Source organism: Tasmannia lanceolata, unplaced genomic scaffold (assembly GCF_043159265.1).
Source record: "Tasmannia lanceolata isolate RefF3 unplaced genomic scaffold, GAP_Taslan_0.1 ptg000018l, whole genome shotgun sequence".
NCBI lineage: Eukaryota > Viridiplantae > Streptophyta > Magnoliopsida > Canellales > Winteraceae > Tasmannia > Tasmannia lanceolata.
Window position 1 is genome coordinate 20058702 of NW_027518695.1, and position 25773 is coordinate 20084474.

At 39.4% G+C, this 25773-nt stretch overlaps 1 protein-coding gene and 1 long non-coding RNA gene across 2 annotated transcripts in view; one reads left to right on the forward strand and one right to left on the reverse strand.

Annotated features, from left to right (window-relative positions):
- Nucleotides 1–21958, forward strand: part of LOC143849397 (uncharacterized) — an 81739-nt gene extending 59781 nt beyond the window's left edge. The window contains exon 4 of the long non-coding RNA XR_013235663.1: nt 21698–21958. This is a non-coding gene — a long non-coding RNA (uncharacterized LOC143849397). The remainder of the gene's footprint in view (nt 1–21697) is intronic.
- Nucleotides 12500–24987, reverse strand: LOC143849393 (desmethyl-deoxy-podophyllotoxin synthase-like). The gene is made up of 3 exons (XM_077358401.1): nt 24458–24987; nt 23935–24366; nt 12500–13330 (listed from the first exon to the last, which is right to left on the reverse strand). The coding sequence occupies exons 1-3, from the start codon at nt 24926–24928 to the stop codon at nt 12704–12706; spliced, it is 1530 nt and encodes a 509-aa protein (XP_077214516.1). The 5' UTR covers nt 24929–24987; the 3' UTR covers nt 12500–12703.
- Between the last annotated feature and the right edge of the window lie 786 nt (nt 24988–25773).

The following is a 25773-nucleotide window of genomic DNA, read 5'->3' on the forward strand; positions in this document are numbered from 1 at the left end:
AACGCTGCGTATTGTTAACACGTAAATCAGGAAAACACTATAGTGTTCGGATCGTTAACTTGTCACTGCGGAGGGCTGATTTGAGCCCCAATTGCGCAACATGTTTCCCATCCTTGGGAAGCACCTTTCTCACCTTTTTTAATTTATTTTTCATGATCTTTGTGAAACTGGCAGTACTTTGACTTCTCTCTTTTGTTCCCCCTTGTTTGCATCTTAGGAGACCACCTGACAAACCGTTCGTCGCGAATGGGGGTGCAACTCGGGTCGGGTTCAATACGGAAAAAAGTCAGGTTGGGTCGGGTTGAGTTCGGGTTGAGTTTTCCCAACCCTGTTTGAATTCATGTTGGGTTCGGGTTGAGGGTTTGGCCAACCCGACTCAAATGAAACCCAACAAATTTTATCAAATTTATTTTCTTAAGCTTAAGCAGCCGGGTTGGGTCGGGTTGAACTCAGGTCGGGTCGAACTCGGGTTGGTTCAAGTTCGGGTTGAAAAAAGGGTTCCTCGGGTTGGGTCGGGTTGAACTTGGGTCAGGTCGAACTTGGGTTGGTTCAAGTTCAGGTTGAAAAAAGGGTTCCTCGGGTTGGATCTAGGACCATCTTCCATCACATGGACGGTTTAGATCATCCTAAGATGTGGTCCGTCCAGTACAATCTGAAAAATACGAGGTTTCGATCATCCTAAGATGTGGTAACTACAGTACAATCTGAAAAATATTGGATTGGCCTACACCATATAACATCCAAATCATTTGGGTTTTTATGGGCACCCGCGGGTCCACCTAGCCCAGCCCAGTTTTGATGTGACCTACACAGGCAGGACAAATTTCAAATGAGTCACTTAGTGACCCTGACCCGTAAATTACGGGCGGGCCGGGTGGAACCGCGGGTCTCGGTCACTTTTTGGCAGGTCTACAATTGATTCAGAATAGAAAACAATTAAACATAGCCTATGGTCAAAGCTGCATTCTGGGCATGTAAACCACATAGGCTAAGCCCTGACTGCAGCTTTGACCATACGGATAAATTGGAAAAAAAAAAAGGCATGTAAACCACATAATTTGCCTCGAAAAAAAGATACATACCAGGATAACAGCTTTTATGTTGTCCATTTCGAGTGGAAATTCAAGCTCTCCATGATCTTGAAGTCTAAGAAGAACATCGACCAAATCCTCCACTTCATGATCCTCCTGCTTAGTCTTCCTCATTTTACTTTCTTTGTGTTCTTTGATGATATCACTTAGGACCCCATCGAACATCCGATGAAGCCTCTCTAATCTATACATTGTTCCCGAAATTACACTGACAAATTTCAAAGATGGGAAAAGATCAGCAACATTGAAACCCCCTGAGAATTCCAATGATTCCTTCAGTGCCGATATGAATCGTTGGTGGTCTCCACCCTTGTTGCCAAAGGTAGCCATCGAAGTTATATTTGTGCTGAAGGTGATAAGCATCTTCGAGAGGTTAACTGTAGATTCTTTTGCGGAAGAAATTGATTGCATGAGATTTGATACCTGTTGGAACAAATTAGTATGATGAATGATCAAACTGTGGAAATGCAAATGATCATAGTAGAAAACACAAGGAAGAAATATATAACATTACCTCCTCCTCCCTCACATGACGGAAAGATTGGACACGCTTTGCACTTAAGAGTTCAAGAATGCAAATCTTTCGAAGTTGTCTCCAGTAATCGCTGTATGGAGCGAAGACGATGTCCCTTTGATTGTACATGGAGATTTGTGCAAGGAACAAAAGAGGTCTGTTTGAGAAGTTTTGATCATGGGTCTTCATGATTTCTTTAGCAAATTCAGGAGAGGAGACTACAATGGTGGAGACCTGGCCTAGCTTGAGGTGAATAAGGGGTCCATGTTTTTTGGCTAAGCTTAGAAGGGAGTGGTGGGGAAATGAGCCTAGCAAGTGGTGAAGGCTACCTATGATTGGGAGATTCCATGGCCCTGGAGGCAATTTTGGACCTGGGTTTTGGGTTTTTGATCTGTTTCCTATCTTCATCAGCATAAAGAAGAACAGGAGGAAGGTGAAGAGAAGAGAAAAGGAGAGGAATTGGAATTCCATGGATGGAAGCAAAGAAACAAGAGTTGTTGTTGTAAGAGCTTCCAACCATTCTTTTATGCATCTATGTTGAGAATCAAGAGGTGCAATTATTTTTTTCTGGTCACATGACTATAAGCATTATTGCACATACTCCAACAACCTACGACTTACTGCTGTATAGTATATAATATATTTATAGTGAAATGACTTTTTCACCCCCACCCCCTTCTAGGATAATGCACCCTCTTTTAATGTGAATTGTTAGCAGACTTAAACTTTTTTTGACGTCAAATCACAATAACATGGGGCCGCATTATCCTATAGTGGGTTAAAAAAATCAGCTGCCCTATTTAGGGACTCGCTAGCCTAATCTGCTAAAAAGTTAGCTGGTGTGGCTGCTCTCACATGCGACAGGCCAGCGGCAAAAATGCCTTCTGCGATGGACGAACGCTAGCAAATCCCCCTCTATTTATATTAGATGTGATATCTGTTATAACACTTGAGATGAAATTATATGGTGCCCGTTCGGGATAAAAAAGCAGCCTCATAAAAGTTTATAAGGTGAGCTAGTGTTGGATCAAATAAAAGGGTGGATGCCTAAGTGCCCATCGGGGAACCTTATAAAATCTCCCTATTTCTTCTATGAGGATTTGAGCTCTCGTACTTTGTCTTTTAGGCTCTGTTCACTTGCGTTCCCGGGAAAGCAAATTCTTGGAAAACAACCTCTTTTTTCCTTGACAAGACAGAATTCTGGCGTTCACTTGCTTTCCTGAGAAAGTAACAAGCCTAGGTGGAAAATGTCAAATAATGACATGGAAATTGTCAAAAATGATGTGGAAATGTCTCTTTTCTCACAAGTGTGGGAAACCAAATCCCACTATTTTGGTCGGATTTGCTTTTCCAGGAAAACTAGTGAAAAAAGGTGGGCAAGCAGTTTCTCGGGAAATCTTTTCCTCCACAGTTTCTACGCACATGAACAAGCGCGGGAAACCTTTTCCTACATAGTTTTCCTGGATTTCTTTTCATAATGTCACGTCAGATTCCCAGAAAACCTTTTCTTTTCCTTTCCCGGGAAAACAAGTGGACAGAGCCTTAGTGGAATTGGCTCTAATGGTTGATGCCTTTTCCTCTTTTTTTCCACAAAAGGGGATCCCGTTTTCATTGCAGTGCTTGTTTGAGAAATTAAATAACCGCAAGTACACGGATCGTGTAAATACGGGTCGAACTGAGTGAAGAGAAATCTAGTTTTCAATCTTATTCTTGTACCGATTAGAATACTAGCTATGATATAATGTTGCCTGGCAAAATCTCAGGATTTCCATGGACTTGACTTCGGAGCCAACACTATATATAAGCGTATATTCTATTCAATCTAAGAATCAAATTCAACTAAGATCTTTTTTATTTAAAATCCTAATTTAAGCAAAGTGTACCAAATTTTAATGATCTCTATTAACTACTTATCTAATTTAATTAGAAAATCAAATTATAAGGGCTTAAGTAAATTGGAAAATTGCAAAAGTAATTTGAAATATTGTAAAAACCTTAATTCAATATAAAAGAGCACTTAGGGTTAGAATCCACCATGGGTTTGGATTAGATTGATTAATTAAAATAACTCTTGAATTGGGTTGAAAATCCGATTAACTAGTCAATAAGGAATAAGATCAAAGGGATGTCATTCCTTATAAGTAATTAATCAAATCCACTCTCCAATTTACATTGATTATATAGAACTTTATATTTGTTAATCAACAATCATTCATACGAAATGGGAAAGCCAATGGCGAATTGAGAGAGTCTAGCCAAACAGAAGGCTGGATCTACAATCAAAGAGCTCGAGGAGGTTCCCTTCACTGGCCGAAGAAGCAAGTCTTAGAATTATAATTCAAGAAAGAATCAGAAAAGTAACCTAAAGGCCGCATCAAATCAAAATCAAGGAAGTTCTGATCAAGAGGGAGCCTCAAACAATTGTGGTGCTAAGAAACAATTTGAAACTCATAACGAATATAGACGTACTATAATTGTGGTAAGCTGGGCTACTTTGCCAGAAATTGTCGTGCACCAAAGAAAAAGAACGAAGAATGTAACACTGCATCATATGAAGATCCCCAAAAGAATGAAAGTGATGAGGAGTGGAGTTATTTTCTCTCCATCGAAGAAGAACAAGTTGATGCTTGTGAAGCTGTTCTTATGGCTACAGAGGTTGTGGATGTCTCCAGTTTAGTGGACACAAAGAAAGGTGGCAGAATAGACTATTCTTGAATTAGATAGTTGATTCGGGATGCTCGAATCACACGACCGGGGATGAGCAAAAATTTGTGAAAAAAAACTGAGTACAAAGGCAGCTTGATGGTGGTAACTATATACAATGCAAAATTGCCTATTACACACGTAGGTAATGTTTCCCGATCCAGTGAAGAGCAAGATTTACTCAAGGACGTCTTTCATGTTTCAGACATGAAGAGGAACTTAATGTCTGTATCTCAGTTGAAGAGATCGGAAAATTATGTTATCTTTATCCCCGACGACATGAAGATCTCATTTCCCACCAAATTGTAAATAGACCCTTGATTTTGAAATTTTGAATTGAAGGGAATTTAGATCCAAAATTTCATTTCGGAGGGAAGGCTTTTCCAAAAGAGGGATTTCTTTGAAAATTTCACCCAAGGGAGGAAGATCTTGAGCTTGATTTTCAAGCTTCTTTCTTCACCCAGATCAAGTCTTTGATCCTTAATTTCTGGGGATACATGCACTCCCTTTTGTTTTCTTGTGATGTGTCATGATAGAGGGCAGTCTTTTTTCCCAAACAGGATTCCCATTTTGCTAGCAACCCTCTTATTGTTTTTAGGTTTAGAAAGTACCGGAAACGTACTTGGTTTATTGAAGTTTGAGTTCTAGTTGGTTAGGGATTTTGTTTCTATGTTTTAGCTTATAAATAGAGAGAAGTGCAAAAAAGTATTATTGGAGAGTGAAACTCGTAATGTTTTGAAATAAAATATTCAAAGAGAAAAGTTTTTAACTCCGGATTTGTGTTGTCTTCTTATTTCTTCTTTTGCTTTGATTTGTTTTTCAACATTGTTGTGAGCAGTTGTGAAGATGAAAGATGAAAAAGTGGTTTGTTGGAAATGATGGTGCTCTGATAACTAGAAAGAACTATGTATTTTGGCAACTCTCCTTGATTGAGAGATGCCCAAATCTTGTTTTCCGTTATAGAGTTTTTGCACATACATAAACCTTGACCAGATTTACCAGATTAGTAAGAGAGGATTGAGACTGGTCGTAAGTGACTGTTTAGTGCCAAACCCTTGAGTAGTTGCTGTTGTTGCAAACATGCGAGATTGGATAGTTTCCAACATCTTGGTGACTGACTGATTTGGTATCTTGCTAAGATTGGAGAGCTGGCTATAGTTGGAGATGATCTTTGCTAATAAAAAAACCAAGAAATTTTTAACCTATGATCTACTCAGTCTAAAATGTTCCTAACCTCTAGGATTTGTATCTACTACTCAGCAAAATATTGTAAGAAAATCTAGATATGTGTGTACTGTCTCTGTAAATTAGTAGGAAAATGTGCTCTAGTTTTTTAGAGGCAATAATAATCACTTGTTTGAGAGTTGACTAGAGTCAACCCACTTTCGACTCAGACTCACTTTCGAGTAGACTCATTGTATAAGTTTTAGAATTATTGGCGTATCCATGGTGAAGGGTCAACAGATGAACACTTGGTGAGTCCAAAACTGATTATTGGTTCCAAAATTAAACGTAAATTTGATTACAATAATCAGCTTGGACTCACAATTGATACTCAATCCAAAACAAACATAGCCTAAGAAGAAGAGTAAGCCCCGAATGCACCTTTGACCATACGTACGGCAAATTGAAAAAAAAAGAGTAGGCATGTACTGGGGTGCAACTCGGGTCAGGTTGGCATCAGGTTCCACCCCTACAAGTACACCACACAATTTGCCTTGAAAAAAATACATACCAGTTTGACAGCTTTTATGCTGTCCATTTCAAGAGAAAATTCGAGCTCTCCATCCTCTTGAAGTCTAAGAAGAACATCTACCAAATCCTCAGTTTCATGATCATCCTGCTTAGTCTTCCTCATCTTACTTTCTTTCTGTTGTTTTATGATATCATTTAGGACCGCATCGAACTTCCGATGAAGCCTCTCTAGTCTATACTTTGTTCCTGTAATCACACTGATAAATTTCAAAGATGGGAAAAAATCGGCAACATTAAAACCCCCTGAGAATTCCAGTGATTCCTTCTCTGCCCATATGAATCTTTCATGGTCTACGCCCTTGTTGCCAAAGGCAGTCCTTGAAGTTATATTTTTGCTGAAGGAGAGAATCATCTTCAAGAAGTTAACTGTAGATTCATTTGCGGATGAAATTGATTGAATGACATTTGATATCTGCTGGAACAAATTAGTATGATGAATGATCAAATTGTGGAGATGCAAATGAAGAGAGTAGAAAACACAAAGAGAAGGTAGAATTAAGTATAGAAATAGGAATTAGGCAAGGCAAGACAATTAGAGCCCGTTTGGATACCTCATATTTTGAATATGGATTTGGAATTTAGTTTTGAGTACAAAATGAATAGATCTGCCATCCCATGTTGAGGGAGAGAGGGAAGGGGGTACTTCCTACCTACTGTAGGGGAGAGGTTGAGGAGCCAAGAGGGTGAAGGAAACTGCTAGATCTGTGGATTTCCAATTACTTATTTCCACAGCTTATTTAGAAATCTGATTTTTTCACTGTCAGTCGCTGAATTGGAAATTCAAGGATTTGATCCGGATCCATATGGCAATGCAAAAAGGGCCGCAAATGTGAGAATTCCAAATCAAATTCTTCTTGGCATCCAAACGGGCATTTAGATTAGGATTTGGATTTATCACATTTGGCAACTCTTTTTGGGTTGAGATTTGGAGTTGGATCAGATCCTTAGATTTCCAAATCAGCTACAACAGTGAAAAAAAATTGATTTGCAAATATATTGTGCAAAACAGTATTTGGAAAATACTCTTTCATTTAAAATAAGTGTTATTTGAATAATAAAAAACACCCTTTCATGAAATATCAAGTATCTTTTAAATCAGAACATATTTATATATCACATTTTCAAATTAATTCTATGTTTGAAAAACCTAACATTACCTCCTCCTCCCTCACATGGTGGAAAGATTGGACACGCTTCGCACTTAAGAGCTCAAGAATGCAAATCTTTCGAAGTTGTCTCCAGTAGTCGCCGTAAGGAGCAAAGACAATATCTCTTTGATTGTATAAGGAGACTTGTGCAAGGAACAAAGGAGGTCTGTTTGAGAAGTTCAGATCTTGGGTCTTCATGATCTCTCTAGCAACTTCAGGTGAGGAGATTACAATGGTGGAGACTTGGCCAAGCTTGAGGTGCATAAGGGGTCCATGTTTTTTGGCTAAGCTTAGAAGGGAGTGGTGGGGAAGTGAGGCTAGCAAGTAGTGAAGGCTACCTATGATGGGGAGATTCCTTGACCCTGGAGGCAATTTTGGAACTGGGTTTTGGGTTTTTGATCTGTTTCCTACCTTCATCAACATGAAGAAGAAGAGTAGGAAGGCGAAGATAAGAGGAAAGGAGAGGAAAAGGAATTCCATTGATGGAAGCAAAGAAACAAAAAGTGTATGGTGGTTTGTTGTTGTAAGCATGGTTTTAAATTTCGACCGAAATCCGAAATTTCGGACCGAAACGGATTTCGGTGAGGAACGAAATGAAATGGTACCGAAACTGAAATTCCCGAAATTTTGTTAATTTCAGGGATTCCGTCGAAATATATAATAAAATAATACTTTTTTATTCCGTTAAAAAATTTCGAATGGATTAAGGAGAAATTTCAGTAATTTCGATCGAAATTTTATCCCAAAAATCCGGGATTTCGTGAACTCCGAAATTTTAGCCGACCGAAATTTAAAACCATGGTTGTAAGTGCTTCAACCATTCTTTTATCTATACTGAGAATCAAGAGGTGCAATTATTTTTTGAGGTCAACTATTTTATTGGGCCAGAGTCACATGACTATATGCATTATTGAACCCACTCCATCAACTTATCTCTTACTATATATATATAGCATAGTGGGAATAAAGAGGTGCATTTCGCGGATGGCATGTTGCATGTGAGGGCAACCACCTCGTGAATGAAGACAAAATCTGCTGAAAAGTGAGCCTGTGTGGTTACTCTCACACGTAACAGCCCATCTGTGAAATGCCTTTTGTGATGGACGCTAGCAAATCCCAAGAACACATATACAATATTTTATTTAGGTAATATGGACACTGTTCTTTTGCCATGGAGAAAAATCTCTCATATATTTTATAAGGTGGGTAGCAACTTCCTTACTTCATCCAACTTTGTGAAAGAAAGCCCCATGTTATTGTCACGTGGACAGATAGGTTGGCAAGCATAGATGTACAATCAATTAATTTTTTTATAATCAAGTATAGAGGTACCAACCGATCAAAAAAAAAATGTATAGAGGTACCAATGGATTGTGATGCATGGTACCTTTTTTTTTTGAAATTTGTTCGCTTGGAAGGAGTTTTAAAGTAGTGAGTTGAATAAAAACTCAGTGCCTAGTAGATGCCATTCTAGGGCTAGATGCCATTTTAGGGCTGGCAACGGGGCAAAGCGGGGCGGGGACGGATGTTGCATTCCCGTCCCCGCTTTCGGGGATTGCGGGGAATCCCCGTCCCCGCTCAGCAGGGAATACCTAATCCCCATCCCCATCCATACGGGGCGGGGCGGAGCGGATCCCCATTTTCACGGGTAAAACTGCCAGCCCTATGCCATTCTATTCATTTTGGTAGTGGAAGTTTTAAGCCTTTTAATCTCCAGCATATAAATGAAGTTCTTAAACCAAGTAGACATGCACAACCCATATCACACTTTCACTTTGCTCCTTAATTTACTTTATAAGAAAATCTAGGTAGTGAGAAATTTAAAAAGAATTCTCAGATGGTTTGAAGTGTCTTCTAGATTTAACAAATATTTCATTAAGACTTCAATGGTGGTGGAAAAATGTTGGAACATGCTACGACATTAACTCTTGAGAAATCCTCACCATAGTTTGCAAAACGTGATTCAGCAAAACCAAGGCAACAATTTGAGTTTAATAAGGTAGTAAAGGTATTGGTTCAAAACAAAAACAAAAACGTAGTAAAAAAACAGAAACACAAGTAGTTGGTCCAAACAATTACGAGAAAGGTGAGTAACAGTAGTTGTCTGGAATTCTGTAATCCATTGCGAGTTGACAAGCACCCTGTCCAATCTAGCCCACACACATCCTTCGTTAAGCTGGTTGTTGCATCTTGTGAATTTATTCCCTAAGTATCCTGCATCAATCAATCCTGCTCCTTCTACTGCATCTTGGAAATCGGATGTAGAGACGGAGTTGGGAGGGAGTTTTCCTAGTTTCTCCTCCAAGCTTAAGACCGCATTGAAGTCCCCTCCTACCATCCATGCATTGCCAAAATTCTGGCCGCAATCATGCAGGTATCTCCATAGGATTCTTCTTTCCACAATTGAACAGCTGGCATACACAAAAGTCATGAATGTATGTGCCTAGCGTTCACTGATAACGCTTGAGTGGATGATGAGATAATCTCTATGTTCAACATACTGTTCCACATTAACCATATTTTTGAGTTTTCTCCAAGGTTTGTCATGTGAAAATCCATTCTCAAGAGATCAGCCACCTCCTGGATTGCTTGTTCGTTTAGGAATGGTTCTAATAATACTATGAAGCATGGATTGTACATCTTGTTCAAAATATTTAATCTGCTACGGGAGTGCTTGCTTCTAACTCCCCTTATGTTCCATATGATTCCTGCTATCATAAAATGCGCTTCTTCACTTTTCTTCCCGACCGGGTAGTGGTCCCAGTTTTTGTTTTGGCTGAGTTCTTCTCTGCTTCACCTGCCTTTGCCGATTCTAATTCTGTTAGCAATGAGTCCAACTTATCCTTATCCGAAAGAAGGGCAATTCCAGTGTTTTCTTGCCGGGCTATGTCCATAAGGCATTGGATTCTATTGTCCATCCTACTCCCCAATTTGAGTAACTCTCCTCCTGAAGCTTTTGGCACTGCTCCAGCAGAGGCAGTACCACCTTCTGGTATCCTTATTATATTTTGCACTGGGACAGAGCTGGACCCTATCCTAGCTTATGTTAGATTTATTTGCTTTGATGCCAAATTCTCACTGGCATAGGATTCCTTTTCAGTGGAAGGAGATAGGAGACCTCTACTTTGTTCATTGCTAAGAGCTGAGTCCTTACTGACTTCAGGGTGCCTTGGGGTTTCCAGCATTGGGAGCCCTTCTGCTATAGTCACCTCCGGGCTGGATGGGGATGACTGCTCTAGGACATGGCCTAAAGGAGATCTTTCAGCTGAGATTACCAGGGTGGCTTCAGTTGTTCCTTGTGATATATCTCTTCCTTGTTGTGGTCCTTCTGAGTCTTTATATGGTAATACATCTTGCCTCTGCATTCCTTGACTTGCAATTAGAGCTGAGATTTCATCTGCAAAGAATTCAGTTTGGTTCATTTCATCATCCTCTTCTGTAATAGAGTCAGGTTCCTTTCCCTGGTGGTTCTGATTAGAGTTACTATCGTTCTGAGTATTGTTTGTGCCCACATGGTCCTTTGCCTGGTTGAACGATTTGATTGCCCAGGTTTTTGTAGAGGTTCCCATCTTTTCAATGTTCAAGATTCCCTCCCCGGTAGGGACTTCTCCTCCCTTGTCTCCATCTACCTTTTCGGGATCCTTCAATGGATCTATTGACTCTCCTTCTTTCCTTGCTCTGCATTCTATTTCCAAGTGGCCAAATTTCAAGCATTGATCACAGTATTTGGGGATTTTTTCATATATAACTTTTTGCCATCTTCCTCTACCGCCAGAGGTGCCCAGCCAAATCTTCCCATGACGCATTTCTCTGATATTTATCTCTATGCAGACTCTCGCAATTTCCATTCGAGTACCTTGGATTGTTGGGGCGTCTATCTTGAGAACCCTCCCTAAGAGCCCACCTACAGAAGCCAGGAAGTCTTCATTGAAGAAGTACAAGGGCAAACCGGGAAGAGTGATCCACACAGGGGCAATGGGAGATTCAGATCCTGGCTTAAAATCAGGAGTCCATCTCAGAAAACGAAGAAGGAAGCCTTGGATCTTCATATTGTCTGCAAGCCACACCGAAAGAAAATCTCGTTCAGATCCGAACCTGATTAATAAATGCCTTTGATCGAGGATCGTTACTACTGGTTCCGATGATAAATGGAATTTCTGTTTGATCGACTCCTTTACCACAAATAGAGAAGGCCGACCATAAGAACATTTAGCCACCAAGGCTAGTTTGAAGAGAGCAGAGCCCTTCCTGACATCCTCTTCACTAAGGAAAAGGGTTGGGATGCCACAAGCAGTTCTTGAAGGCTTTATCATACCCAGCGAGGATTTGGGGAGGAACAGGTTCCTAGACGCAGCATCGGCATAGGAGCGACCCGAAGGAGGTGCCGGTCTTGAAGCAGATTCTGGAGAAGAAACCAGGTAAGAAGGGCCTGCTGATCTGGGAATAGGGAGGGAATCTGGCAAGCCTTGAGGAGGAGGAGGAGCCTCCCCCAGGGGAGACTCCTCAACAGATGCCATCTTCAACGCCTTGCCCTAGAAAACCCTAGGTATTTCTCTCGCTCTCGCCTCCCCTAAATATGTAACATTACCTCCTCCTCCCTCACATGACAGAAAGATTGGACACGCTTTGCACTTAAGAGTTCAAGAATGCAAATCTTTCGAAGTTGTCTCCAGTAGTTGCTGTATGGAGTGAAGACGATGTCCCTTTGATTGTACATGGAGATTTGTGCAAGGAACAAAAGAGGTCTGTTTGAGAAGTTTTGATCATGGGTCTTCATGATTTCTTTAGCAAATTCAGGAGAGGAGACTACAATGGTGGAGACCTGGCCTAGCTTGAGGTGAATAAGGGGTCCATGTTTTTTGGCTAAGCTTAGAAGGGAATGGTGGGGAAGTGAGCCTAGCAAGTGGTGAAGGCTACCTATGATTTGGAGACTCCATGGCCCTGGAGGCAATTTTGGAACTGGGTTTTGGGTTTTTGATCTGTTTCCTATCTTCATCAGCATAAAGAATAAGAGTAGGAAGGTGAAGAGAAGAGGAGAGGAGAGGAATTGGAATTCCATGGATGGAAGCAAAGAAACGAGAGTGCTGTTGTTGTACGAGCTTTGACCATTCTTTTATGTATCTATGTTGAGACTTGAGAATCAAGAGATGCAATTGCACATATGCGAGAGTCACATGAGTCACATGACTATACGCATTACTGCACATAGGCACGAGTCACATGACTATGTAGTATTAACTATTAAGAGCTTTCCTCAAAATTGCCTAGAAAAACCCATATTATATTCTATCATATTATATTATATTGTATATGGAGCCTCGTGCACTAGGCAGCCCCTTAATTTTTTAGTATGTGACCCAAAAAATGCGGACAACCTCTTTATCGTATGAAACTTGCATTGTCGATACTTCTATAGTCCTTAGCACATGAATTCAAAGTACTTTTTCTGTTTTTGGTCATAATATTACATGCTTTCTTATCAAATAAACTACTCATGAATCACAAATAATGGGAAAATGAGGGGTTGCTATTAACTTTAGGCTAGACTTTCTTGTGAGAGTAAGGCTAAAGGCCTCTGTCATGTCCAAATCCTCACCTTTCATCCTATTAGGAAGTTTCCAATCAAAGTAACAGAGGAGGTTCGCAAGGGTTAACTCAGTGCTAGCTAGCCCAAACAACATACCAGGGCAACCCCTCCTTCCTGCCCCAAATGGGATAAATTCAAAGTGTTGACCCTTGAAATCAATAGAATTATTGGAAAACCTCTCTGGGTAAAACTCTTCAGGATTCTCCCAATATCTTGGATCTCTTCCTATTGCCCAGGCATTCACAAGAACCCTTGTCTTCTTGGGTATCTCATATCCATTGATTTCACATCTCTCAATTGATTCTCTAGGAACTAGCAATGGAACAGGAGGCCACAATCTCATTGTCTCCTTAATAACTAGTTTTAAGTAGATCAATTCATCAATTTCACTCTCTGTTATCCTCTCCTTTCCTTTGAGAACCTTTCTTACCTCTGCCTGTGCTTTCTCCATTACACTAGGGTTTCTCATTAGCTCTACCATAGCCCATTCCATGACAGTTGATGAGGTCTCAATCCCCGCCGCGAACATGTCCTGTGAAGCGAATAAATAGTTAAAATACACCCATTTAAAACAAACCACCCAGTCCCTTTAACAAAATAATTATCCCTTTTTAACCAATGCTTTATTAATAGAGGTGTCAACATACCTGTATAATCCAAACATTTATGATTCTATATGTACGATCCCTAAACAGTGCTAATTTGATTTAATGGCGAAAGCTTGACGAAAAATGACTAGTAAGGTAGAAATGACTTGTGTATAATTGCTCGTTAGTGGGATGTCGACATCCGCATATATGAGAACAAAACTATGAAGACTATCTTTACTCATGTATATGAATAGAGAGGTGTGGAGCCATTGAAATGAAAATATTCATGATAAGTAATGAATCTCCTGAAACATGCCGTTAGAGGCTTTTATAGGAGCCTTTTATAGGCCATACAAGGTTTACTTAACGCGGCAAACAATTGAACAAAAAATGCATGTCAGGAGTTGACAAATCTAGAAGACCTAGTCATATAGACCTCTTTACCATATAGGTCGTGTAGGTAGGAGGAATGTTTGAAGTCTAATGGATGAATTGATCAGCTGTTGGAGAGGCAGATGGAAAGCACTAGTTGAATGGTCATGAGTGAGAACATGTGATGAAAGTTTTGTAGTTGGATCCGAGACCAAGGAGAACTTGAAGAATAATATTAAATTTATTGAGAGGTTGGCCGATTGCAGTAAAATTGTTGGCGATGATTGTCTTATCCCGTTGAAGGTATTCATCAATAGAGAAAGCACCTTTCTTAAGAGATTGCAACTAAAATTTTAGTTGTTGGACACAGGCTCTTTTTTTGGATGTATACATTCGTTCAAAAGCATACCACATAGCTTGGGAAGTACTTTTTTTTTTTTTGAAGAAATAGCTTGGGAAGTACTGAGGCCGATTATCTAGACGATAACATATTCTTACGGGGACAAACTGATCTATCTAAGAGTAGGTGATCTTGATGGTTCCAAAGAAAGAATGTTGGATTTTTTGTTGAAGAAATCAAGAACAAAAGACACTAAACAAAAGGAGAGAGAAACTTTACTCTTTAAATTTGAAATATTCAAATATAAAACTTTTTATCTCCTTTTGATTTGTGTTTTCTTCTTGATTTATTCTTTTGCTTGAAACTTTACTCTTTAAATTTGAAATATTCAGAGATAAAACTTTTTATCTCCTGATTAGTGTTTTCTTCTTTTGCTTACATTTCTTTTTCAACAAGTGGTATCAGTGTCCCAGTGTGGGATTGATGTACGTAACTGATCCAAGCTAGTCAGAGACTGATGTACTTACCTAATCAAAGCCGGTCAAGGATTGGTGTACATAGTCGATCAAAGCTAGCCAGGGGTTGTTGTACATAGCTGATCAAAGCAAGATCATGCCTCTAGGGATGCGATCCAACACGTCTATGCTTAGAGATCAGATGTAGAAGTTGTAGACCCGGGGCGCGACTTCAATCTTGCCACTCGTCATAAGCTAGATCAAGGAGATGGATTTCGTCAATCCGGTCAATGGGATTGAGGAGTTGAATAACACAAATTATCAATATTGGAAGTCTTGCATATAATTCTATCTCCAGGGGAAAGATCTATGTGAGATAGTGAATGGTGCGGAAATTATTTCTCCCAATGTAGACATAGAAACCACAGAAGTTTTGAGGAAGTGGAAGATCAAAGTCGGCAAAGCCATGTTTGTGTTGAAGGCTACCATTTAGAATTATTTGCTCGATCATATTCGAAAACCAAGACTCCAAAGGAAACATGGGACGTATTTGCCACTTTGTTCTAAAAAAAAAAATGACGGAAGATTGTCGATGCTTGAAAACAAGTTAGGCTTCATATCTTAAGAAAACATTACGATTCCCAAGTATTTTGTGAAGGTAACGAAGATATGCAATGAAATATCACAACTCGATGAAGAATCGAGAATTGTGGAGACACGGATGCGGAAGATAATAATTAAAGGATTGAAATCTAAACATAGTGGTTTCATCACAACAATCCAATGATGGACACCTCAACCAAAGCTACTTGAACTGGACAGTCTGTTAGTGAATCGAGAGAGTCTAGCCAAACAGATGGTTGGGTCTATGATAAAAGAGCACAAGGAGGTTCTCTTAACTAGCCGAGGAAGCAAGTCTCAGAATTCTAATTCAAGAAAGAAAAAGAAATGTAAGCCAAAGTTCTAATTAAGCCTCAAAACAATCGTGGTCCTGAGAAACAAACTTGGAACTCGGAACGAAGTGTAAACCCTCTTTGGTATTTGGGAAGAAGAATAGTAATTGGAAGTTCGAGAGAGATGAAGTATTAGCACTATGTAAAAACGTTGAAGACACTCTGTGCATTTTGGAAACGTGAAAATTGCACTCTGATTTTTATTCACGTCTTGCTTTCAATATATACATCAGCATGTTTGAATAAAATAAAATCCTTCTAAGATAACTACTAGCTACAAGCTATTCCTAGTATCCTGGATGACTAACACCACTTCTACCGTATCTCTTTTAACTATTCATCTAAGAGTCCCAATAAAGTCAAACTCTATCTTATATCTATCACAATAGCTATCGGTAAAGCAAGATAAAGAAAATAGGGACTCTATGGCTGAGTCGGTGATGACGTTCACAAGTATCCCCCTCAACACCGACTCACCAAACTAACTACGATTCAAACCCGTTATGAATCAACCCCCGTCAGCCCGACCCTTCCAATGCAATGCACGAATCAACGATGACTCTAACACTCTCCTTCGGCATTAACTCTCTACTAGTCACGCCAAGTTCCTTTCGAAACTTCACAAACTTCTTGTAGCTCAACCCTTCAAAAGTATCATGAAACTTCAATCTCTCACTCTACCATGCTCTCGGAGCCTCCTTCCACAACTTGCACACGTATTGCAGATTCTTGCTACTCTCGAACCCCTTGGGTTGCTCAATGAAAATTTCTCGATCCAATTCACCATGTAAGTATACATTCTTCCTCAAGGCAGTAATCTCCTCGCCCATAGCGATTTGTCACTCCCTGATGTCTTTTGCCTCTTCAAAAGAAGTTGGCTCCTCCACCTTACGATTTTCTGAGACATTACAATCTATCATAAGCGGCTGCTCCACCTCACGATCTTCTGAGACATTACACTCTTCCGTAAGTATCTCTTGATCACAAACCAAATTTGTTTCATCCTCATGACTCTTCACAATAGGATATTCTGCAATATTCAGTGCAAAACAAACCTCCCCCTCAAAGTCAAATTCCGTAGCAGTCTCTTCCACTGCCACATCACAAGCAAAAGAAGCTTGCATATCCCATTCACCATCGTCATCCTCCTCCTTGTCTTTGGATTCGACGATAAAATTCCCATCATCAGTCTCAATCTTAGCCCGACAATTTCTTCTAATATTACCAGGCTTGCCACATCAATAATAATAAAAATCACGTTTTTCTTGTGATTTTTCATTGTTATTAACCCGATCACCTTTCTTATCGCCATCATTTCGTTTCTTATTTTTCTACCACTATTCATCGTTAGCGCTTCCTCACTTTCTTTCACAGACAATCCGGCCATCTGCCTTGCCAACATCTCTTGATTAATCCAGAGATTCTCCAACTCCAGGAGAGACGGTTGCATTGGCCAACCACGAATAGCAGTGATAAAACCGCTAAACTCAGGCCTCAAGCTGCGGATAATCATTCTCCGCATACGGCTTTCACTAATCTTAGACTCCTCGTCTAATTGAGATATTTAATTACACAAGTTTTTATCTTTCATAAAATAATCAGAAACTAATAAATTACCTTGCGTTAATGAACCAATCTCGTTCTCTAAGAATTGCAACCGTGCATCGTTCGCCCATGAGAAGAGAGATGAGCGGAGTTTTCGCATCTCTAATATGCTCAATCAACTCCTTCTATATTGACGCCTTCAATACATACAACGCTTTTCCTGCACGGATCTTCCACTTCAGTAGCGTATCCGCTCCCTCTTTTGGTACCTCGGTGTCGTTACCATTCACTATCTCCCATAGATCCTGGCCTTGAAGATACGACTTTAAACACGACTTCCAATAGATGTAATTGGTATTGTTGAGCTTTTCAATCCCTGCCAACATACCAACACTTTTCGCCATCTCTTCTTCCAACCTCGATATCACCTCGAAGCAACCAAAGAACAAACCGGTATTCCCACTTCGATATCCTCTCGAAACAACTCCAAGAACAAACTGGTATTCCGATCGAACACCTACTTTGATACCACTTGTAAACCCTCTTTGGTATTTTGAAAAAAGAATGGTAATTGGAAGTACGAGAGAGATGAATTATTAGCACTATGTAAAAAAGTTGAAGACACTCTCTGCTTTTTGGAAACGTGAAAATTGCACTTTGATTTTTATTCACGTCTTGCTTTCAATATATACATCAACATGTTTGAATAAAATAAAATTCTTCTAAGATAACTACTAGCTACAAGCCATTCCTAGTATCCTAGATGACTAAAACCACTTCTACCTTATCTCTTTTAACCAATCATCTAAGAGTCCTAATAAAGTCAAACTCTATCTTATATCTATCACAATAGTTGTCGGTAAAGCAAGATAAAGAAAATAGGGACTCTATGGCTAAGTCGGTGATGACGTTCACACAAAGATGGACCGCTATAATTGTGGTAAGCCAGTCCACTTTTGCAGAAATTATTGGCACTAAAGAAAAGGAATGAAGAAGGTAGCACTGCATGATCTGAAGATCCACAAAAGAATGATAATGATGAGGAGTGTAGTTCTTTTTCTCTTTCGGAGAATAACAAATCAATGCTTGCGAAGCTAATCTTATGACAATAGAGGTTGTTGATGTCGCCAGTTTAACAGACATAGAGAAAGGTGACGAAATAGACTATTCCAAAGATTGGATAATTGACTTGGGATGTTTGAATCACATGATCGGGGATTTGCAAAAGTTTTTGAAAAAAACTACAATGGTGGACAGGTGGTTGTAATTACAAACAATGCAAAATTGCCTACTGCCCACATAGGTAATATTTCCCAATCCAGTGAAGAGCATGATTTACTCAAGGACATTTTCCATGTTCCAAACATGAAGAGGAACATAATGTTAGTATCTCAATTGACAAGATGTGGAAATTATGTTATCTTTGGCCTCGACGGTGTGAAGATCTATAGGGACGTGCATATTTTTGGCTACTTCTCTTATGGAGGGAAGAAGGGTAGACTCGGTCTATGTGATGTCGGCTCAGGATACGTATGTACAAGCAACTTGAAAGAACAAACCTACTTATCTATGGAATGCGAGACTGGAACATTTTGGGTATACAATGCTCAAGGTGATGATGAAAAAACAACTACTAAAGAGACTTCCTGATGCAGGAGCATACCTTGGAACATTAGTGTAGGAGTTTTTTTCATTTGATGCATTAGCCTAGTGGTAGGTTAGTGATTTTGAGCATTTTCATGTCTTTTATGTACTTTGGTTTAAGTAGGGGTACTTTGGTTATTTCACCATCACTCGTGTTAATTTGGTCATTTGATATTAGATAGGGTATTAGTGTCATTTTATCTTGTAATTAGGAATAAATAGTCTCATTTCCCACCAAATTGTAATTAGCTAGACCTTTGACTTTGAAAATTGAATTGAAGGGAAGGGATTTTAGATCCCACATTTCATTTTGGAGGGGAGCCTCTTGCAAAAGAGGGATTTCTTTGAAATTTCACCGAAGGGAGGAATATTTTGAGCTTAAATTTCAAGTTTCTTTCTTCACCCTCACCAAGTCTTTGATCCTTGATTTGGAAGGGGTTCATCAGATCAATGCCTGGGCGTCCCCGTGTCAAGTTCCATCTAAGGCCTAGGATTTATCTACTGAATGAGGAGATTCAGCAGATCTGTTCTACAAGTTGCTAGTGCTTTTACATAATTCATGAGTTTCCTTTACTGTTTTCTCCTCTATTTCGTGCACGCAAGAGTATAATTTGTATCTGCTATTAATTCCTACAACTATCTGAATTCACGAATGGAAGTGTAGCCAAATTGAGTGAAATTTGTTCAAATGTTTCCAAAATTCATGTGTCACGGTTCCATTAAGTCTACCAGCTAAAGTTACTGTTTCAAGATGGAACTCGGTCATTAATTTCAAAGATCTGACTGCTTGCAAGTTCCGATTCAGATATTAGTGTATATCTTCCATTTAACAAGTGAATACTCTAATTTCCCTTACTATTTTCAACAAATTTTGAAGAAAATATAGCAAGAAAGGCCTGAGCTATCATCAGTTTCTACAAAAAAAACTAGAAATTAAGTGACTGGTCTTTATGCTTGAAGGCTTGTATCTCGGATCCAATAGAATCGAGAGATATGAGTTAGTTCATCTGAAAGTTTTTCTCGTCAAGATCTAAGTCCCCTATACAAAAATTCGTCCCCCTCTCACAAGAAAGGGGCGTTTTTGTCTTAAGAAGTTGGACTTGATTAGGGCTCTCTTAAGAAGTCTGTAAATATAAACCTTGTGGAGATCTAGAAGACTAAAGCAAACCCTAATCGTTTCTGCAGCCCTAGAGAGAGATTTTCGAGGAGATTGAGAAGAAAAAAAAAGAAAAAAGATTGGAAAACGCAGATTGAGGTAAGATCCACACTCTAAATTGATTCTTTGAAAAGTAATTGAATCCTAAAAGAGGGATAGTGTAGTTAGAAGGGAAACTTTGACGATTGAATCATGTTAGAAATAATGTATACGGTTCTTAGATTTCCTGAGGATCATATGCTTTCTTAATCCCCAACAAATTCAAGATCAAACCGTCTTAACTTTGGAAGCTAAGATTTTGTAAGTTTTGGCCTAGATCTTAAGGTTTCGCTTTGATCTTCGTTTAATGGGTTTCGATGCATAAGTTTGGGTTTAATGGATTCCTCTCGGTACAAGGAACCCATTGAATCCAACCTCGCACAAAACAAAGGTCAAACGAAGGAGATATGTCTCCCTAAAGATTTCGTGGGATTGCGTAGAAAAACTGAAATTCTCGCAAAAACCCAGCCCACGTTTCGGACGCCTGAATATAAGTATTCGGATGCCTCAAGGTGTGTTCGTACCCCCGATACTGGCTCCCGAACGCGTAAGAATACGAAACCCGAGAGCTCGGATTTGTTCTGAAGTTCTTAGAGACACTCGAAGGGGCGCTCAGACGCCCGAAGGCCTAGGTCGGGCGTCCAAACCCGCTAAAATTCGAAAGTTTATTTTCGATACTAGATTTCTATGACTATTAGTCTGGCTTGTTTCCTTAGACCCAAAAATTATTAAATTGATTAAGAACATGTATTTAGTACAATAAAAAGAACCCAATAGAGAATTAATTGTGAAACTCCCTTATTGTTAACCATAGGGAATTGAAGGACGACCTAGAGACTGACTCAACTCCGAAACCATGATCTAGGTGAGTAATAGGAATTACTCTGAAGCCCTCCTTGAATACTATTTGATTCTTTGATCTCCGTACGTATTATATTATTGATATCCATGTTTCCGATGGAACTATAAACCTAGTAATGTATTGATTTCTGAATATTTGAGGGTAAGACCCTTTTATTGAATCTTTTGAAGTATTATTGTATTGATTCAATTTCTCATTGAAACCCAATATTGAATATTGAACCATTGAATATTGACAAATCTTGGGAAGCTTAAGTTTATTTCTAGACCCTTGCCAGTGGGGAATGCATAATAGACTTGGCAGAGTGAACAATCTGAACTATTGGCCAATTCTAGACCCAAGTAAGTGGGGAATGCATAATTCATTGACAAACTGTCGACAATCGAATTTATGAACAATAATAAGCTAAGCTCTTTTGAACCCAAGTTGGATTGAACTCTGACATTGATATATGTATCGAATTATCACCTGAAATCTGATTATGACCATTTTGCTTTTGATTATCTCCATTATCAATCTTCTATCTGTTAGTGTAGTTCTTACTACTTCACATGAGCTTTGGCTAACCCGTGATTTACAAACTTTAGATCCCGAGGCGTGATTCCAGCTTGGATATGAAGCAGCAAGGGAAGAGTAGCACGATGAAGGAGATTTCATTTTTAATTTAGTTATTGAGTGAGTATTCGAATGACAGATTTTGTTAATAATTTATTCAGTTATGGGGTGAAGAGCGCGAGATTAACATTCAAAGATTATGTGATTAATTAGTTTTATGGATGGTTATGGATTTTATTAAATATAGTTATTTTGAGCATGGTTCTGTTATACTGTTAGCCTTGCATGCTTGTAGAGCTCTCTTTACTAGTATGTGGCGCTGTTATGTTCCAAGCCATGGTGGTGGTTTGGCCCCTGACAGAGGTTGTCTGAATGATTTTTCTTCCAGGTAGTCTAGAACTAAAGTGGAAGTGTGTTGAATCATAAAAACCTCATGACAAGGTGATACCTACTCAGTTATAAGAATCTGACGTTGAAGTAGTCTAGCCCAGAAGATCCATTCAGGTATGTAAGCCAAATCGAAAGTTTGACGATGCGGCATCTGCAGCTACATCGGATGATGAAGTCGGTATTACCGAACTAATGTCTTTTGAAGAAACCGGAGGAGTTCGTCTAAATGAGCTTCAAGAAGTTTGCACAGAAGCTTGATGTGACCAATAGAGAGTCAGCGTTTGAGGAGTGTTAAGAGTCATCGCCGACTCGTACACGACGTCAGGGGGACTGGGCCGATGCTAGTTAAACTAGGACTTGTAGTTAAATAAAATGATTTTGGGCGATATGTGGTTAGTTAGAATTGGTTGAATAGAAGTTGCATCAGAAAAGAAAACGTGTGTAGGGAAGTTTATCTTACCTATTATTTTATTGCTCTTAGTTTTAGAAAGTAGTGGAAACATACTTGGTTTAATGAAGTTTGGGTTCTAGTTGGTTATGGATTTTGTTTCTTGGTTTTATTTTATAAACAGAGAGAAGTGCAAAAACGTATAAATGTAGACTGAAACTTGTGATGTTTTGAAATAAAATATTTAAAGAGAAAAGTTTTTATCTCCTTTTGATTTGTGTTTTCTCCTTATTTCTTCTTTTGCTTTGATTTCTTTTTCAACGTTGTTATGAGCAGTTGTGAAGATGAAAGATACAAACAGGTTTGTTGGAGATGGTAGTGCTCTGATACCATAGAAGAACTAACTATTTTGACAACTCTCCTTGATTGAGAGATGCCCAAATCTTGTTTTCCTTTATAGAACTTTTGCATATTCATAAATATTGACAAAAAAATTTACCCTATTAATACGAGAGGAATGAGACTGATCATAAGTAAATGTTTAGTTGCCAAACCCTTGAGTAGTTGTTGTTGTTGTTGGTAACATGAGAGATTGGATAGTTTCCAACACCTTGCTAAGATTGGAGATCAGGCTATAGTTGGAGATGATCTTTCCTAATTAAAAACCAATAATCTTTTAAAATATGACCTCCTACTCAGTCTAAAATGTTCCTAACCTCTAAGATTTATATCTTCTTCACATTAAAATATTGTTAGAAAATCTAGATGTATGTGTAAAATCTCTATACAAGTAGGAAAATCCGAAAATGTGCTCTAGTTTTATTGAATCAATAAAAATCACTTGCTTAATACTTGACTAGGCACAACCCACTTTTGACTCGACTCACTTTCGAGTAGACTCGAGTTCAAAAGTTTTCAAATTATTGGCCTATCCATGCTGGAGGCCAGCAAATGAACACTTGGAAACACTTAGTCTCGATTTGTTTTGGACTTTGGGAACCGATTGTAGGTCCCACACTGATTATTGTTCTAAAAATTAAACCTAAATTTGAGCCTAATAAGCAGTTTTGCACTCGCAATTGATTAGACCTGGCCAACGGGTGGGCCGGGCCAGGTTTCACCCAACCCGTACAGGTCTGGGTCTTAAAGGCCGGGTCATAAATGACCCGGAATTTTACGGGTCACAATTTGGTGAACCCGGACCCCACCCGTACGGGCCTGGTGCACCCGTGGGTCACCCGGGTTTTTCTTTTTTCTTTGGGATAATTACATTTACTCCCCATCTAGTTTCTGACACATCAACTTCCACCCCTACAGTTTAAAACGTGACAAATACAACCCTGTAGTTTCAATTTGTTTAAGGTAGGCCCCCTCACCTGAAGGTTCGTCCATAGATTGAAGGGTTAGGATGATCCGATGGAGCTGATTTTTTGGGCACACCCTATTGTAGACACCCCATTTTGGTCCCACACCTATCTATGTCAGGACCCATCAAATGAACGCTTTAGATCATCCAAATAATGTGGGCCCATACCCGAATCCAAAGCGTCATTTGATGGGTCCTGACATAGATAGGGTGTGCCCAAAAAATCAGCTCCATCGGATCATCCTAACCCTTCAATCTATGGACGAACGTTCAGCTGAGGGGGCAAACCTTAAACAAATTGAAACTACAGGGGTGTATTTGTCACGTTTTAAACTATAGGGGTGGAAGTGGATGTGTCAGAAACTAGAGGCGGTGTAAATGTAATTATCCCTTTTTCTTTTTGCTGTTTTTATTCCCACACTACAATAGGATGATCCAAGCTGTCCATGTGATGGGCAATAACGTAAAAAAAAATACATACCAGGATAACAGCTTTTATGTTGTCCATTTCGAGAGGAAATTCAAGCTCTCCATGCTCCTGAAGTCTAAGAAGAACATCGACCAAATCCTCCACTTCATGGTCCTCCTGCTTAGTCTTCCTCATTTTACTTTCTTTGTGTTCTTTGATGATATCACTTAGAACCCCATCGAACATCCGATGAAGCCTCTCTAATCTATACTTTGTTCCCGAAATTACACTGACAAATTTCAAAGATGGGAAAAAATCGGCAACATTGAACCCCCCTGAGAATTCCAATGATTCCTTCAGTGCCGATATGAATCGTTGGTGGTCTCCACCCTTGTTGCCAAAGGTAGCCATCGAAGTTATATTTGTGCTGAAGGTGATAAGCATCTTCGAGAGGTTAACTGTAGATTCGTTCGCGGAAGAAATTGATTGCATGAGATTTGATACCTGTTGGAACAAATTAGTATGATGAATGATCAAACTGTGGAAATGCAAATGATCATAGTAGAAAACACAAGGAAGAAATATGTAACATTACCTCCTCCTCCCTCACATGACGGAAAGATTGGACACGCTTTGCACTTAAGAGTTCAAGAATGCAAATCTTTCGAAGTTGTCTCCAGTAATCGCTGTATGGAGCGAAGACGATGTCCCTTTGATTGTACATGGAGATTTGTGCAAGGAACAAAAGAGGTCTGTTTGAGAAGTTTTGATCATGGGTCTTCATGATTTCTTTAGCAAATTCAGGAGAGGAGACTACAATGGTGGAGACCTGGCCTAGCTTGAGGTGAATAAGGGGTCCATGTTTTTTGGCTAAGCTTAGAAGGGAGTGGTGGGGAAGTGAGCCTAGCAAGTGGTGAAGGCTACCTATGATTGGGAGATTCCATGGCCCTGGAGGCAATTTTGGACCTGGGTTTTGGGTTTTTGATCTGTTTCCTATCTTCATCAGCATAAAGAAGAAGAGGAGGAAGGTCAAGAGAAGAGGAAAGGAGAGGAATTGGAATTCCATGGATGGAAGCAAAAAAACAAGAGTTGTTGTTGTCGTAAGAGCTTCCAACCATTCTTTTATGTATCTATGTTGAGAATCAAGAGGTGCAATTATTTTTGGGCGCTGATATTCTCGCTCCCCCTACAGTCGCTATTCGCTCCCCTTGACGCTGCTTTAACGTAAAACGTTAAAGAGTACAGTAGATAGCACGTTTCCATTCCTTTTAACAGGCATCTCTCTTGGTATTTTACCTAATGCCCTAAATGGCCTCTCTCTCTCTCTCTCTCTCTCTCTCTCTCTCTCTCTCTCTCTCTCTCTTTATTTTACCTAATGCCCTAAATAGCCTCTCTCTCTCTCTCTCTCTCTCTCTCTCTCGCCCTCCTGCTCTCTCTCTTTTCCCCGCCATAGATAGCAGCTTTCTCTTCTTTTATCACCTACTGGCAGATTTAGGGATTTTAAGAGATTTGTTAGGGTTGTTTGGGTTTTGGAAAAGAAAGAGCCTGGAAAAAGGGGGAAAAGGAAAGGAGAAGAAATTGTTTGGTCCCTTGTGAAGAGACTCTTCTGGATTTGTTCCTGTGCTGGATTTGCATCTAAATCCCTCATAGAAGAAGGTCGCCGCAAGACTTAATATTCCTTTGCTAGCTATTGTTGCCGACTCGTTAGGGTTTGTTTCCTTCTTTCTGATTTCTTAATTTCTAATAAGGTCTGCTAGCTCTAATTTGTATTCTTATATAGCATTCATGGTATTTATCTCATCTGGCATTCTTTTGCTATTTTTTCAATTCATGAAAGCATGAGTATTTAATCGATCACAAAAAGGAGGCTGACATTTATATTCTCCACTTACTGAATTAAATTGTAAGAAG